Raw genomic sequence first — 18,627 nt, forward strand, 5'->3', positions numbered from 1 at the left:
CCATTTACAATACCAACCGACCTACACTAATAAGAAGTATTTGTGCAAAATTTCAAGTGGCTAGCTTTACTCCTTCGGAAGTTAGCGTGCTTTCGACAGACAGACGGACGGACGGACGGACGGACGGACGGACGGACGGACGGACGGACAGACGGACGGACATGGCTAGATCGACATAAAATTTCACGACGATCAAGAATATATATACTTTATGGGGTCTCAGACGAATATTTCGAGTAGTTACAAACAGAATGACGAAATTAGTATACCCCCCATCTTATGGTGGAGGGTATAAAAATCCATCTGTTGTCTGGGCATTTGTATATCCACCACCACAGGATAGGGGGTATATTCATTTATTCACTCCGTTCGCAACTTGCGGAAATACCCATTTCCGAGTCTATAAAGTATATATATTTCGGATCGTCGTAAAATTCGAAGACGTTTTAACCATACCTGTGTGTCGATCCGTAAGTCCGTCAGTTGAAATCACTCTGCAGCCTTCAAAAATTGAAAATTAAGCTGATATTTGGCACAGACACTTTTTTTTGCTAAATCGGACCATATTTGGATAAATAGACCAATCTGCCGATTAAGGGTCCAAGCTGCCGATTAAAGTTCTGAAGCCCATAAAAGTTTTATTTATTACCCGATTTCGTTGAATTTGAAATAGTGAGTCGTTTTAAGCCTCCCGAACCCAATCCAAATATGATCCAGATCAGACTATATAGATATAGCTGCAAAATAGACCGATGTTTCAATTTAGGGTCTTCATCCCATTCGCTGAAACTGTTACTTGTGTTCTCATGACCTGAATAGGAATTATCCAGACCAGCCCCTATTTAGATATAACTATGGATATGGTAGTGGAGTTATAATAAAACAAGTAAAAAGGCGTTAAGTTCCGCCGGGTCGAACTTTAGATACCCACCACCTCGGGGGTATATGTGAACCACCTTTCATCAAAATTCGGTGAAAATTTCGTAACTTATGTCCCATATCAATTATATAAATATATGTTCCAATTTGGACCAAATACTAATAAGTACAGTAGCTACATCTAAACATAAACCGATCTGAACCACATACGACAAGGATGTCGAAAAGCCTAACATAAGTCACTGTGTCAAATTTCGGCGAAATCGGACAATAAATGCCTCTTTCATGGGCCCAAAACCTTAAATCGAGAGATCGGTCTATATGGCAGCTATATTCAAATCTGGACCGATCTGGGCAAAATTGAAGAAGGACGTCGAAGAGCCTAACTAAACTCACCGTCTCAAATTTCAGCGACATCGGACAATATATGCGTCTTTTATGGCCCCAAAACCTAAAACCTAGATATCGGTCTATATGGCAGCTATATCCAAATCTGGACCGATCTGTGCGATATTGCAGAAGTATGTCTAGAGGCTTAACTTAACTCACTGTCCCGAATTTCGGCGACATCGGACAATAAATGAGCATTTTATGAGCCAAAGACCTTAAATCAAGAAATCGGTCTATATGGCAGCTATATCCAAATCTGAACCGATCTTGGCCAAATTAAAGAAAGATGTCGAAGGGCCTAACATAACTCCCTGTCCCAAATTTCAGCGAAATCGGATAATAACTGTGGCTTTAATGGGCCTTAGACCCTAAATCGGAGGATCGGTCTATATGGCAGCTATATCCAAATCTTGACCGATCTGAGCCAAATTTGCGAAGGACGTCGAAGGGCCTAACACAACGCACTGTCCCAAATTTCAGCAGCAAATACTTCCTATTTGGGTGGTGTTGTAGGAGAGGGGTGGCCCCATAGGCACTTTTCCCGAATATTGATATCAGATTCGTGCTTTACTATCAAAGACCTTTCATTTGAGCCCCATATTGCTATGGTCGTAAATTTGTCCCCTTTGGAGGACGTTTCTGGGGAGAGGCGGCCCCCCAAACACTCGCTCCCATATTTGGGTATCAGATTCAAATTCTCCACTTAAATACCTTTTATTTAAGTCTCATATTTCCATGGTCAGTAAATAAGTAATGTTTTGTGGTGGGGGGGGGGGGGGGGTTTGGGGAAGGGATGTATTCACCAATCTTGACAACATTTTGCATAACGCTTTCCTCGACTACAATAATAGCTTCTTCTATTTTAATCTTCATTACTGTGCCTGCCTATAAAATTTAACGCTAGACAAATAAAATGGTTAAAAAAAATTCCGATGTGTGTGAGTTCATATGCTTAAATCCATTCGTTGGCTTATTTATTGTAACAAGGTTAAGAACGAAAACAAATTATCACCAAGCAACTGCATTCGACAATCTATGAATATTTCAGCTCGCAAAAAATTACAATGTCTCTGCATTGAACGAACCATTGCTTGGGACCCTTAAGGGAAATAATCAATAAATTGTCAAAATAAATTTTTGTGTGTCGATAAATTCGCCATATCCGCATTATGCTTTAAGATAAAATAAAAGTATAATTGCTGTTATAAAACCAGTATGGAAAGGCAAAAGTCGGCCGGAGGCTATATCCTACACCACCTAGTCTACGTACTACTTTTAATGAATGGTACCTATGTTGAAACCTAGTCAAACTTTATTTTGCGTACCTTTTGAATTATTGAGTAGAACCTAGAAAGATTTTCTTTCACAATCTGTGAAAATTTCAAGGTAAGCGGTTCAGCCGTTTTTGAATCTATACGAAACAAACAAACAAACCGAAAAGCAAAAGTATAAGAATTGCGACCATTGGGGCTCACGAAGTAAAATATCAGGTTATGAACCGATTTGAACCTTATTTGACACAGTTGTTGGATATCATAACAAAACACTTCGTGCAAAATTTCATCCCAATTGGGTAAAAATTGCGCACTCTAGAGGCTCAAGAAGTCAAGGCCCAAGATCGGTTTATATGACAGCTATATAAGGTTATGGACCGATTTGAACCATACTTGGCACAGTTGTTGGATATCATAACAAAACACGTCGTGCAAAATTTCATTCCAATCGGATAAGAATTGCGCACTCTAGAGGCTCAAGAAGTCAAGACCCCAGATCGGTTTATATGGCAGCTATATCAGGTTATGGACCGATTTGAACCATACTTGACACAATTGTTGGATATAATAACGAAACACGTCGTGCAAAATTTCATTCCAATCGGATAAGAATTGCGCACTCTAGAGGCTCAAGAAGTCAAGACCCAAGATAGGTTTATATGGCAGCTATATCCGGTTATGAACCAATTTGCACCATACTTGGCACAGTTGTTGGATACATAACAAAACACGTCGTGCAAAATTTCATTCCAATCGGTTAAGATTTGCGCACTCTAGAGGCTCAAGAAGTCAAGACCCAAGATCGGTTTATATGGCAGCTATATCAAAACATGGACCGATATGGCCCATTTACAATACCAACCGACCTACACTAATAAGAAGTATTTGTGCGAAATTTCAAGCGACTAGCTTTACTCCTTCGGAAGTTAGCGTGCTTTCGACAGACAGACGGACGGACGGACGGACGGACAGACGGACGGACGGACGGACAGACGGACGGACATGGCTAGATCGACATAAAATTTCACGACGATCAAGAATATATATACTTTATGGGGTCTCAGACGAATATTTCGAGTAGTTACAATCAGAATGACGAAATTAGTATACCCCCCATCTTATGGTGGAGGGTATAAAAACAACACAAATTGTTTTTTATAGCTACCACCATGGGATCTAGTCTAGTCATTCCGTTTGTAACACCTTGAAATATTCGTCTGAGACCCCATAAAGTGTACATATTCCTGATTTTCTCGACGTTCCGAAACGATATAGCCATGTCCATCCGACTGTCCGTCTGTCAAAATTGCGATGGCGGTCGAACGCGTAAAGCTAGCCGCTTGAAATACTTTATATTGATGTAGGTCGTTGGGAATTGCAAATAAGCTATGCCAGTTCAGATTTTTATGTAGCTTCTTTATAAACCGATCTCCCGATTTGACTTGTTGAGCCCATGGAAGCAACAATTTTTGTCCGATTTGGCTAAAATTTTGCACATGGTGTTCTGTTATGACTTCCAACAAATGATAAGTACGGTCCAAATCAGCCAAGAACCTGATATAGCTCCCATATAAACCGATCTCCCGATTTGACTTCTTGAGCCCATGGAATCCACAATTTTTATCCGGTTTGGCTGATAATTTGTACATGATGTTCTGTTATGACTTCCAACAACTCTCCCAAGTACAGTTCAAATCGGTCAAAAACATAAATAGCTCCCATATAAACCGATCTCTCAATTAGACTTCTTAAGACCAAACAAGCCGCGATTTTTATCCGATTTGGCTGAAATATTGCATGTAGTGTTCTGCTATCACTCTCAACAACTGCGCCAAGTGTGGTTCAATTCGGTAAATAAGTAGACAGAGCTCCTATTTCTTGATTTGGCCCTGCCGAACTTAGCACTCTTTTCTTTGTTATAGGTACCACATCCATAGTTATCTTGAGTATAAAAATTAATTTGTGTTTGTTCGTGTGTTCCTTATAGACTCAGAAACGGCTGGACTGATTTTCTTGAAATTTTCACAGATGGTGCATAATGACCCCGTGGTGAAAATAGGGTACTACATTTTTTGATATCTGAAGGAGGGGGAGGACCCTCCCCCTTACCCTAATTTTCAGAAACGCCAGATCTCGGAGATGGGTGGTGCGATATAAGCGAAATTTTGTGTGCTATCTTATAGTACCCTAAAAATAAACAAATTGGTATCCAATATTCCAATTTTCGGATGGGATACCTAGAGGGGCTGCCCCACCCTAAAACCTACCAAACATATATTTAAACCAATCACGACAATATGGGACTAAAATGAAAGGTATTTAGGATAAGAAAACGTATCTGATACCCAATTGTCGGACCAAGTGTTAGTGCGACTACCCCAAGCCCCAAAACACACCTAAATCGGACATATTTAACGACCATGGCAATATGGGACAAATTTACGACAATAGCAATATGGGGCTCAAATGAAAGGTCTTTGGGAGTAAAGCACGAATTTGATATCAATATTCGAAGTGTCTATGGGGCCACCCCACCCCCACCACACAACCCATTGAAGTATTTTCTGACTATTGCAATATGAGGCTCAAATAAGAGGGTTTTTAGAGTGGAATACGAATCCGATATATATTTTCAAGGCCAACTCACTGAGTGACCGCCAATCCCACAAAACACCCCCCAAGCCGGTCATGTTTGCCGACTATGGAAATATGGGGCTCAAATTAAAGGTATGTGGGAGTTGACCACGTATCTGATATCAATATTAGGGGCCAACTGTCTAGCGAACGTCCCACCACCATAACAATCCCCAACTAGAACGTATTTCCTCACCTAGACAATTTTGGTCTTAGTTCATAGTTTTTAGGGCCTGTACCCAAACCGGACATATTGGCTGACTTTTGCAATAAGGAGTTTAAATGAGATTAGAAAACGAAATTGATATCCAATTTTGAGGGCAATGGCAATATGAGGTAAAAATAAATGATAAATAGATATATGAGAATAGAGCACGTTGCTGATATATTTTCCGGGCTTAGAGTTTGGGGGACCACCCCAATCCCCAAAACACCCCTAATTTATGCATATTTACCGACCATGTCAATGTGGAACTTAAATGAAAGGAATTGGGCGGTAGAGCAAGAATTGATACCCATTTTCGGTATGAATATACCCCATACATCGCTGGTGGGTATAAAAAATTTAAGTTTTAACTATGCATACCAAACGACAAACAAATGTTGAAAATCTCTATGAAATGAAGAAAGCTTTTTCCCCAAAATTTGCCCTCATCTTTTTCGAGAAAATCAAAATAACAAAACTTTACTTCAATGCCTCGCTCTCACTAATGGCTCGTACCAATAAAAAACACATTTCGCAAAATATTGGCTGACAACGGAAACGGAAACAAAAGGGGAGAAAATGAAAATCACAACAATTGCTTATTGAAGCGCAAAGACATTTATGAGGCCAAAAAAGAAATGAAGCAAAGCCAAACGAAACGAAAAATGGAGCAATTTTATATATACACACACACACACACTCACACACGTTTATTTTTAAACAAACAATAGGGCCACATATGCAGCTGCCAAGCAACACTATGTTAGTATGTTTGTCAGGACAGAACTCATCCTTGGGGATTTCTCTCAATGACTTTTCAAATTTTGTTACATTTGGGTGATGCTTTTGTTACGTTTGCATTGATGATGGGTCCCAAAAAGGACCAAAATAAAGTTTTCTTTGTTATATTTCCTGTGATCTGTATTTTGTTTTTTTTTTTTGCTGCAAATTATTTAAATTGTCAGTTGTTTACCAAATGACGAGCCGCATCACAAAGGGGTACTTGGGCATAAAAGGAAGAGACACCATTTTTTTGGTAAAACTTCTAACCTTCGAGGCATTAAAAACATGTGTGGCCTAAAAGTTTAGCATGGCCATCTCCAGTTTCATCACCAGGACCTTTTTTCCCCCATTTGGCCACTTTCTGCAGCAAAACAAATAGCTCTTCGCTTGCCCATGCTGCAAATAAAGGGTAACAACTTGAATCCAAAGGAAAAAAGGAGGCTGCAAACGGGAGAGAGGGAGAGACCAAAACGGCAAATAAATATCAAATTGTCGGCCATAAAATTTACGTAAATAGCTCAATTTACGTTTATTTATTTTTCCTTTTTTTTATTCTATCTTTCATTTCCCTGCTTCCACTTTTTTAGGTTTTTCTTACCTTCATTTGGTTTTCTGACTGTGGTGAGGGATTTTTTTTTTCTTGCTAGTTTGTTGTTAAAAACTGTGCAAATTTGCCAAATTTGGTTAAAAGTGTAATAAATAAAATCATAAAGAAGGATTTTCCTAATAGTCCTTGGTGCAAAATTTATATTTTCTTCAATATGTTAAAAAAAAAATATTTAATGGCCTTGTTGTGAAGACTTATGCATAAATCATGCAGAGAAAGTAATGGAACATTTAGTATAACATGTTTTTTGAGCATTACAAACCAACGACCAAAATTATATATGGACCATTGTGATCAATTTAATGGCAAAGAGGTTATCTGTCATAATTGGATGTGGAAAGGGACAAACAACTGAAAAAGCATATCAAGTCTTTATAACAATACAATTTTAAAAAATTTCTATGGTAACAAAATCTTGACAATATCTTCTTCTATTATAAAAGATTAAATTGTTGCGCTTTGTTTGTTTGTCTGTTCCGTAGAGACTCAACAAGTAAAAGCGTGCTGAGTTCGGCCGGGCCGAATCTTATATACCCTCCACCATGGATCTTTCCCTGGTATCTCTTTTTAGGCAAACAAAGGAGAGAGAAAAGAGAATTTTTATGCAATTGGAATTATATCAAGTTATGATCCATAATAAAACTGTATATTTGAGATCAAACCCAAAAAGTAATTGCGGATTTTTTAAAAGAAAGTAAATGCATTTTTAATAAAACTTAGAATGAACTTTAATCAAATATACTTTTTTTACACTTTTTTTCTAAAGCAAGCTAAAAGTAACAGCTGATAACTGACAGAAGAAAGAATGCAATTACAGAGTCACAAGCTGTGAAAAAATTTGTCAACGCCGACTATATGAAAAATCCGCAATTACTTTTTGGGCAACCCAATAGATGTCACTGTGCAAAATTTCAACTAAATCTGATAAAAATTGCGCCCTTTAGAGGCTCAAGAAGTCAAGATCAACGAACAGTTTATATGGCTGCTTTATCATGTTATGGGCCGAATTGAACCATATTTAGCGCAGTTATTGAGAGTCATAACAAAACACTATATAAGGTTTTGAACCGATTCAGACTATATTTGCCACAGTTATTGGAAGTCATAACAAAACACGTTTTACAAAATTTCAGCTAAATTGGGTAAGAATTGCGGCCTCTATCATTTTCCTAAAATTTCGTTGTCTCCGTGAGTCGAATCGTATCCTGTGGAAAATGGGTTTTCATCAAACGCCTCAATATGTCCAACCTGATATAGCTTCCGTATAAACAGATCTCCCGATTGTACTCTTGAGCCCCTTAGGGCTCAATTCTTATCCGATCCTGCTGATCGGATCAATGACTTCTGATATAGTCTCTAACATCCAAACCATGTATGGTCTGAATCGGTCCATAACTAGAGATGGGCGATAGATATATACCCAAAAGTTATTTACCCGGTAATTTGGATAAATACCCAGGTATTTACCCATATATACCCAAGGGATGGGTATATCTAATTTTGCAGATATCTTGCCTATTCGATATCTTGGTGCTCTACATCGGAAGATCGGTGTATATGGCAGTTATATCCATATTAGGTCCGATCTGGACTACATCTTACAAAAATGGGTAGTGATCTACCAAAACTCACTGTACCAATTTTCGTCGAAATCGGATGAAAAATTCTTCTCTTTTGGGCTCAACACCCTTTATCGAGAGATCGGTCTATATGGCAGCTATATCCAAATATGGTCCGATCTGGACCACATTTAACAGGAATAGGTAGGGATCTACCAAAACGCACGGTGTATATTTCATCGAAAAATAGGGTAATAAATGGAACCTTTATGGCTTGAATACCCTACATAGGTTGATCGGTAGGTCGGTCGGTCTATATGGCGGCTATATCCAAGCATGGATCACATCTCACAGCCGTGGGTAGGGGTCTGCCAGAACTTACTTACCATGCTTTTACTTATTTACGTCACACGTGATCCCACTCGGCCTGCATGTGCTTTTGAGGGATTTTTTGGCTAGGAACCAAAGACTTGTTCCCAAATTCGAATATTAGTTTCGTTACTTACTCTCAAAGACCTTGTATTTGAGTCCATATTGTTCCAGTCGGTTCGTATGACCTTTTGCAGGTTTTTTGGAGCTCCCCAGATACTTGGTGCCTAATATTTATTATTATTGGATATATTTTTGGAAGTCTTGTTATAAATCAGTTCAGCTGTTTTCCTGCCTATGCAGTACAAACCCACAGCTAAACAAACATACTTTTACTTTTATATACAAGAAGTTTTAATTTAATTGCCAGCTTTATTTATTTTAACTCTTTAGTTTTTTGAACTTCCATTCAATCAACATACATTTTTGTATCCCTCTCTTAGACTATAATTGCACCACCCTCAACCGCAGACAGTAACGAGTTGCTCATTAGCTTGACCCAACAAAAGTGTCTACCTTTGGCTTATAATGAAAGCAGAAAAAAACGCCACATCAGTTTCGACTGCTAGCCAAAAAAAAAAAAGGGCTAAGTTGAAAACACCCCCTTTTACACTCAACTATGTTGCATCAATATTTAAATGCGGCTTCCATTGAAACATTTAAGCAGTTTTTCACATTGGGGCTAATTTTTCCCCGGCATATAAATACATGGATGGATATCTACCATTCCCGCTTAAGGTTGCTTTCAACCCTTTTCGTAAGTCTTACACTTTTGGTTTGTGGCTCAAAAGGAAAATTTCCCCAATTTGCCTTTTGTTGATTTTCACACATGAATTATGAATTATTTTAAAATTCCAAGGCCTTTCCCCACCCACCCACCTTCAACAACTATCAAAATTTGGGCATGGAAAAGCGAAAGCGAATTATTGTGCTAAAGGAGTTTTCATTTTGTCTGTCTTGTGTGTGAAATAAGCTTTTTATCCTTTAACGGTTTTGCCATTGTCTCTGGGAATATATGAACGTATGTTTGGCTTTGTTTGCATATGTGATGTGTGGCTGTTCGGGTTTTGTTTGATTGCCGTTGGAAACGGAAATGATGACGCGGAAACTGATTTAATGAAGTTGCAAATAAAGGCAACCCACAGACCTGGCCTGCATCCGATGCTTGGTGGTATTTCCCAGAAATATTATCGGGTCCCCTAGGATATTATCATTTGTGGTTTTGTGGAGTACTTGAGTGTCTGTCTGTCTCCGTGTGTGTGCGCCATGGATTCGTTATTATAATTTTTATACCCACCACCGAAGGATGGGGGTATATTCATTTTGTCATTCCGTTTGCAACACATCGAAATATCCATTTCCGACCCTATAAAGTATATATATTCTTGATCAGCGTAAAAATCTAAGACGATCTAGGCATGTCCGTCCGTCTGTCCGTCTGTCCGTCTGTCTGTTGAAATCACGCTACAGTCTTTAAAAATTGAGATATTGAGCTGAAATTTTGCACAGATTCTTTTTTTGTCCATAAGCAGGTTAAGTTCGAAGATGGGCTATATCGGACTATATCTTGATATAGCCCCCATATAGACCGATCCGCCGATTTAGGGTCTTAGGCCCATAAAAGCCACATTTATTATCCGATTTTGCTGAAATTTGGAAAAGTGAGTTTTGTTAGGCCCTTCGACATCCTTCGTCAATTTGGCTCAGATCGGTCCAGATTTGGATATAGCTGCCATATAGACCGACCCTCCGATTTAGGGTCTAAGGGCCATAAAAGCCACATTTTTTATCCGATTCCTCTGAAAATCGGGACAGTGAGTTGTGTTAGGCCCTTCGACATCCTTTGTTAATTTGGCCCAGATCGGTTCAGATTTGGATATAGCTGCCATATAGACCGATCCTCCATTTATGGTGTTAGGCCCATAAAAGCCACATTTATTACCCGATTTTGCTGAAATTTGGCACAGTGAGTTGTGTTAGGCCCTTCGACATCCTTTGTCAATTTGGCCCAGATCGGTTCAGATTTGGATATAGCTGCCATATAGACCGATCCTCCGATTTACGGTGTTAGGCCCATAAAAGCCACATTTATTACGCGATTTTGCTGAAATTTGGGACAGTGAGTTTTGTTAGGCCCTTCGACATCCTTTGTCAATTTGGCTCAGATCGGTTCAGATTTGGATATAGCTGCCATATAGACCGATCCTCCGATCTATGGTGTTAGGCCCATAAAGGCCACATTTATTACCCGATTTTGCTGAAATTTCGGACAGTGAGTTGCGTTAGGCCCCTCGACATCTTTCTTCAATTTGGCTCAGATCGTTTCAGATTTGGATATAGCTGCTATATAGACCGATTTCTTGATTTAAGGTTTTGGGCCCATAAAATGCTCATTTATTGTCCGATGTCCCCGAAATTTGGTAAAGTGAGTTAAGTTAAGCCCCTTGACATACATCTGCAATATCGCACAGATCGGTCCAAATTTAGATATAACTGCCATATAGACCGATATCTATGTTTTGCCCCATAAAAAAGTCTTTGCCCCATAAAAAGCGCATTTATAATCCGATTTCACTGAAATTTTACATAGTAACTTATGTTAGGCTTTTCAACATCCGTGTCGTATATGGTTCAGATCGGTTAATTTTTAGATATAGCTACTGTACTTATTAGTATTTGGTCCAAATCGGAACATGTTTTGATATAACTGATATGGGTCATAAGGTATGAAATTTTCACCGAATTTTAATGAAAGGTGGTTTACATATATACCCGAGGTGGTGGGTATCCAAAGTTCGGCCCGGCCGAACTTAACGCCTTTTTACTTGTTTTTTCTTCTTTGTTTACGGTTGCATATGTGCCAATTTTTCGTCTTTTTTGTTTGCCTTGTGGAATTTTTTTATTATTTCTGTACTTCAACTTATTAAATATGCATGTGCTGGTGATAACTACCAACATTTATAAACAAGAATATGCCTTTGACTGTTTAGAAGGGAAATTAGTTTCACCAAACGGGATTTGGGAGCATTTAGAATTTTATTTGAGTCAAACATTAAAGTCTTTAACATTTTGTACGATTTTAGGGAGATTTTGAAAGTTTCCCTTTCTTCCCTTTTTCAGCCAAATCCCGTCATTTTCCTGCCAATGGCTTAAGTTCAGTCAATCAATCGTCTTCATCGACTGATACCCGCAACATTTATAATAATCCTTATACTTCCACCTCAATATCGTCTGCATCCATGCAGCAGTCACAACCGCATCAACTTCAACAACAGCAGCAACAACAACAACAAATGCGTCATCAACAATTATCTCAACATGTCTACAAATCCATAGCCGGTAGCACTGGCAGTGGTAGCCCCTACGATTATTCAACTCCAAATCCAACGGATCAACAGGCAGCAGGTGTGTCCAATAATCACCATATAACTGATGCAGAAAATGCTTTTCTCAATCATAATAACGGTAAGTTTTTCTCTCCTTAAAATTAAACGAGTCTATACACTACTTTAAATACATAAAATCTGCGTCGAAATCTAGTTAGACATTGATTTTAAATAATAGAAAATCTTACAAATTGACAATTGTAAGATTTTCTTACGATTGGATCTAACTTGTGGCTTCTACAGTCTTTAAAGGTCTAATCGGATGATGAAAGAAAGATATGGGAGCTATATCCAAATCTGAACCAATTTGGATGAAGTTTTGCACACATACTTGGATGTCAAATAAAACACCTCACTGAAAATTTTGCAAAGATCGGACCAACATTGTGAAATCAGATAATAATTACGGCTTTTATGGGCTTTTGACCCTCAATCAGCAGATCGGTCTATATGGCAGCTAAATCTAAATATTGGCCGATCTAGACCCTATTTAGGCGTGATGACGGAAGGCTTAAAACAACTCACTCTTTCAAGTTAAATCGAAATCGGGAAACACTTGCAGCTTTTTTTTGGGCTTAAGACCCTTAATCGGCAGATCGGTCTATGTGGCAGTTGTATTTGAATAAGTATCAATGTGAACCATATGTTGGTCGGATAAGTGGAGGCTTAATGCTAGTCACTGTGTCAAATTCCAGCGAAATTGGGTAATAAATGCACCTTTTTTGGGCTTAAGACCCTTGAGCGGCAGATGAATCTATATGACAGCTAAATAAAGGGTAATTTTTTTGAGGTTAGGATTTTCATGCATTAGAATTTGACAGATCACGTTGGATTTCAAACATGGTGTCAAAGAGAAAGATGCTCAGTATGCTTTGACATTTCATCATGAATAGACTTACTAACGAGCAACGCTTGCAAATCATTGAATTTTATTACCAAAATCAGTGTTCGGTTCGAAATGTGTTCATTCACCGTAACGTTGCGTCCAACAGCATCTTTGAAAAAATACGGTCCAATGATTCCACCAGCGTACAAACCACACCAAACAGTGCATTTTTCGGGATGCATGGGCAGTTCTTGAACGGCTTCTGGTTGCTCTTCACTCCAAATGCGGCAATTTTGCTTATTTACGTAGCCATTCAACCAGAAATGAGCCTCATCGCTGAACAAAATTTGTCAAAATTTGAACACATTTCGAACCGAACACTGATTTTGGTAATAAAATTCAATGATTTGCAAGCGTTGCTCGTTAGTAAGTCTATTCATGATGAAATGTCAAAGCATACTGAGCATCTTTCTCTTTGACACCATGTCTGAAATCCCACGTGATCTGTCAAATACTAATGCATGAAAATCCTAACCTCAAAAAAATCACCCTTTATAAGTATTGTCCGATCTGGATTATATTTAAATGTGATGACTGAAGGGTTAAAACAAGTAAAAGCGTGCTAAGTTCGGCCGGGCCGAATCTTATATACCCTCCACCATGGATCGCATTTGTCGAGTTCTTTTCCCGTCATCTCTTCTTAGGCAAAACACGATATAAGAAAAGAGTTGCTCTGCTATTAGAGCGATATCAAGATATAGTCCGGTTCGTACCACAATTAAATTATATGTTGGAGACCTGTGTAAAATTTCCGCCAATTCGTACAAGAATTGCGCCCATTGGGGCTCACGAAGTAAAATAGAGAGAACGATTTATATGGAATCTGTATCGGGCTATAGACCGATTCAGACCATAATAAACACATTTGTTGATGGTCATGAGAGGATCCGTCGTACAAAATTTCAGGCATATCGGATAATAATTGCGACCTCTAGGGGTCAAGATCCCAGATCGGTTTATATGGCAGCTATATCAGGTTACGAACCGATTTGAACCTTATTTGACGCAGTTGTTGAAAGTAAAAATAAAATACGTCATGCAAAATTTCAGCCAAATCGGATAGGAATTGGGTCCTCTAGAAGCTCAAGAAGTCAAATTCCCAGATCTGTTTATATGACAGCTATATCAGGTTATGGACCGATTTAAACCATACTTGGCACAGTTGCTGGAGGTCATAACGAAATACTCCGTGCAAAAATTCATTCAAATCGGATAAGAATTGTGCCCTCTAGAGGCTCAAAAAGTCAAGACCCAAGATCGGTTTATATGGCAGCTATATCAGGTTATGGACCGATTTAAACCATACTTGGCACAGTTATTGGATATCATAACAAAACACGTCGTGCGAAATTCCATTCCAATCGGATAAGAATTGCGCCCTCTAGAGGCTCAAGAAGTCAAGACCCCAGATCGGTTTATATGGCAGCTATATCAGGTTATGGACCGATTTGAACCATACTTGGCACAGTTGTTGGACATAACAATAAAACACGTCGTGCAAAATTTCATTCCAATCGGATAAGAATTGCGCACTCTAGAGGCTCAAGAAGTCAAGACCCAAGATCGGTTTATATGGCAGCTATATCAAAAGATGGACCGATATGGCCCGTTTACAATACCAACCGACCTACACTAATAAGAAGTATTTGTGCAAAATTTCAAGCGGCTACCTTTACTCCTTCGAAAGTTAGCGTGCTTTCGACAGACAGACGGACGGACGGATGGACAGACGGACGGACATGGCTAGATCGACATAAAATGTCGCGACGATCAAGAATATATACTTTATGGGGTCTCAGACGAATATTTCGAGTAGTTACAAACAGAATAACGAAATTATTATACCCCCCATCTTATGGTGGAGAGTATAAAAAGGATGTCGAAGGGCCTTACACATCTCACCGTCCCAAAGTTCGGCGTCATCGGACAATAACGCGCCTTTTATGGCCCCAAAACTTTAGATGGTCTATATGACAGTTATATCCAAATCTGAACCGATCTGTGCCATATTGCAGAAATATGTCGAGGGGCTTAACCTAACACACTGTCCTTAATTTCGGCAATATCGGACAATAAATGCGCCTTTCATGGGCACAAAACCTTAGATCGAGAAATCGGGCTATATGGCAGCTATATCCAAATCTGGGCCGATCTGTGCCATATTGCAGAAGTATGTCGAGGGGCTTAATTTAACTCACTGTCCCCAATTTCAGCCACATCGGATCAGGACCAAATTGAAAAAAGATGTCGTTGGGCCAAATTGAAGAAAGTTGATATGGGCCCAAAACCTCAGATCGAGAATTCGGGCTATTTGGCAGCTATATCCAAATCTGGACCGATCTGTGCCATATTGCGGAACTATGTCGAGGGGCTTAATAATAAATACTGTCCCCAATTTCGGACACATCGGATCAGGACCAAATTGAAGAAGATGTCGATGGGCCTAAGACAACTCACTGTCCCAAATTTCAGCAAAATCGGATAATAAATGTGGCTTTATGGGCCTAAGACCCTAAATCGGAGGATCGGTCTATATGGCAGCTATATCCAAATCTGAACCGATCTGGGCCAAATTGAAGATGAATTTCGAAGGGCCTAACGCAACTAACTTTCCCAAATTTGAGCAAAATCGGATAAAAAATGTGGCTTTTATGGCCCTAAAACCCTAAATCGGAGGATCGATCTATATGGCAGCTATATCTAAATCTGAACCGATCTGAGCCAAATTGACGAAGGATTTCGGAAGGCCTGTCACAACTCACTGTCCCAAATTTCAGCAAAATCGGATAATAAATGTGGCTTTTATGGGCCTAAATCTGAGGATCGGTTTATATAGCAGCTATATCCAAATCTGGACCGATATAACCCATCTTCGAACTTAACCTGCTTATGGACAAAAAAAGAATCTATGCAAAGTTTCAGCCCAATATTTCTATTTTTAAAGATTGGAGCGTGATTTCAACAGACAGATGGACAGACGGACGGACATGTTTAGATTGTCTTAGATTTTTACGCTGATCAAGAATATATTCTTTATAGGGTCGGAAATGGATATTTCGATGTGTTGCAAACAAAATGACAAAGTGAATATACCGCCATCCTTCGGTGGTGGGTATAAAAATCTATGTTAGAAATTTAGTGCTACTTACGAAATCCTTCACGTTAATGTCTAGCATTGTATCCCCAGCTAAGTGCCGTATCTGCTAGACGCGAAACCGCGCAATGACATAGGAAATGTTTCAACTTCTCATCATCTTCCCCACATGCCCTACACATGCTATTACTTGCCGCCTATGTGTCCCGTTATGATACCGAAAGCTATACTGACCTCTTTTTTACTTCCTTTCCTCGTCTTCTCACGATCCGGATCTCCCCATAGGATTTTCGCCGTCCCACCGACCGTTTCGCTGTTCCACATGGTTACATGCGTATTCGTCGCCCACGCCCTGAACTCGGACTGCGTTGGCCCGAAACCCTTCGGATTAAACAAGTTTATTGACGGCAGTTCTCTGGCCTTCACTGCCAAATCGTTTGCTTTCTCATTCCCAGTTACTCCACTATGATCCGGCACCCAAACGATGCGCATCGTGCCATCCGCAGAAAACGCGTTAATCTCCTTCTTACATTCCAAGCTTGTCATGATATTCCTTCCAGTATGTTATTGCCCTTATGGCAATTTAACTGTCGGTAACAATGATAATACTCGACTTCCTCGCGTTAACACTACACCACCTCCTAAATGTGCTACTTCCAATTCAAGTTCCTGTCCAAGATCACACTTAAGTATTTTACCTTGTCAGATATCGAAATCCGTCTTTGAGGAAACGTGGTGCTTCAAATTGGCCCAATTTCGTCTACCTCGTGAACAGGGAGATTTCAGTCTTATCTGTTCTAACATTGAGACCCCTGGGTCTAGCCCAGTCGTGCGCCACCTGCAAGACCTTTATTGGCCCTTCTGCATAGCTGTTTCGGATCCTTGCCACAAGAATTATTATAACATCGTCTGCATAGCAGACGGGTTAAAAACCCTCCTTACTCAACATCCATAATATGTCATTTATGGTGGTCACCCATAGGATTGGCAAAAAATGCCTCCCTGCGGCGTGCCTTGCGCCGCATCCAGTCTCCAGTCCAGTCTCTAAGGACCCGGTCCACCCGATACCAGTCTGAGGATTAGATCAGTGTGTCGGTCCGTACATTGTTAAAAGCCCCCTCGATGTCAATGCATACCCCCAGTGTGTACGTTTTGGCGTCGAAGGATTCCTCTTTTTTATGCACACCCTCGTGCAGGGCAGTCCCCACCGACCTTCTCTTGAAATAGGTGTCCACAATACGTTTCATGGCTTAGATTAGAAAGGGCGTAAGGATTATAGGTTTGTAGGCCTTTGGTGTAGCACAACTCGCCTTGCCGGACTTGTAAATAAATACCACCCTTGCCTCCTGCCAGGCTTTCGGAGTATATGTAAGTCCCAGCACAAATGGATAAAGCGCGATCGGACAGACAGCGATTGGATAGAGGGCTATAGGACAAAAAGCAAACAAAGGGTGATCGAACAGAAAGACGGACGGACGGAAGATGAAGAACAGACAAACAGAGGACAAATGTACAGAGGGTGATCCAACTAGGGACACACGGGCAGGCATATCGATAGTGGACGATCGGACAAAAGAACGGACAGACAGGCTGACAAAGTATCGACAGACATTCTAAGGATGAACGGAGCGTTCGAACAGAGGACGAATGGGTAGAGTGCTATCGTACAGAGGATGATCGGACGGAAGACATGCCTGCCTGTCTGACAAACGGAAGGACGGACAGACAAAGGGAGGACGGGCACGATAGGACAGAAGATGGTCGGACGGATGAGAGACAAACTGATGAACGGACAGATGATTAATATACGTTGTACGAACGTACAAAGGATAAACGTAAAGAAGTCGAACAGACAGAGGACGGAAGGACATAGGACGGATGTAAAGAGGAATAAGTAAAAGCGTGCTAAGTTCGGACGGGCCGCATCTTGGAAACCCACCAGCATGGATTCTGCTAAAAACTTATACAAAATAAACTTAGTTGAAGGCCATTATTTTATTCCGCATACCAAAATTAAAGCTTCTAGGAACCCAACAAGGATGATCGGGAAACCGGTTTACATGGGAGCTATATCAGGTTACAAACCGATTTGGACCGTACTTGGCACAGTTGTTGGAAGTCATAGCAGAAGAAAAACGTGCAATTTTAGCCAAATCGGACAAAAATTGCGGCTTCCAAAGGGTCAAGAAATCAAATCGGGAGATAGGTTTATATAGAAGCTATACCCAAATCTGAACCGATGCCCATTTGCAATCCCCAAAGACCCTCTTCAATATTAATTATCGGTACAAAATTTAAATCGGTTAGCTCTTCGTGTTCGACCCCTATCGTGATTTCTTAAAATTTGTTGGAAGTCATAGCAAAAGAACAAGTAAAAGCGTGCTAAGTTCGGCCGGGCCGAATCTTATATACCCTCCACCGTGGATCGCATTTGTCGAGTTCTTTTCCCTGCATCTCTTCTTAGGCAAAAAAGGATATAAGAAAAGAGTTGCTCTACTATTAAAACGATATCAAGATATGGTCCGGTTCGGACCACAATTAAATTATATGTTGGAGACCTG

At 39.9% G+C, this 18,627-nt stretch overlaps 1 protein-coding gene across 1 annotated transcript in view; it reads left to right on the forward strand.

Moving 5' to 3' along the window:
- Positions 1-18,627, forward strand: part of LOC106095279 (uncharacterized) — a 959,813-nt gene that overhangs the window by 606,503 nt on the left and 334,683 nt on the right. Inside the window, exon 3 of the mRNA XM_059370295.1 lies at positions 11,821-12,165. Within this exon, the coding sequence (XP_059226278.1) occupies positions 11,821-12,165 (345 nt within the window). The remainder of the gene's footprint in view (positions 1-11,820; positions 12,166-18,627) is intronic.

This window comes from Stomoxys calcitrans, chromosome 1 (assembly GCF_963082655.1).
Source record: "Stomoxys calcitrans chromosome 1, idStoCalc2.1, whole genome shotgun sequence".
Classification (NCBI taxonomy): domain Eukaryota; kingdom Metazoa; phylum Arthropoda; class Insecta; order Diptera; family Muscidae; genus Stomoxys; species Stomoxys calcitrans.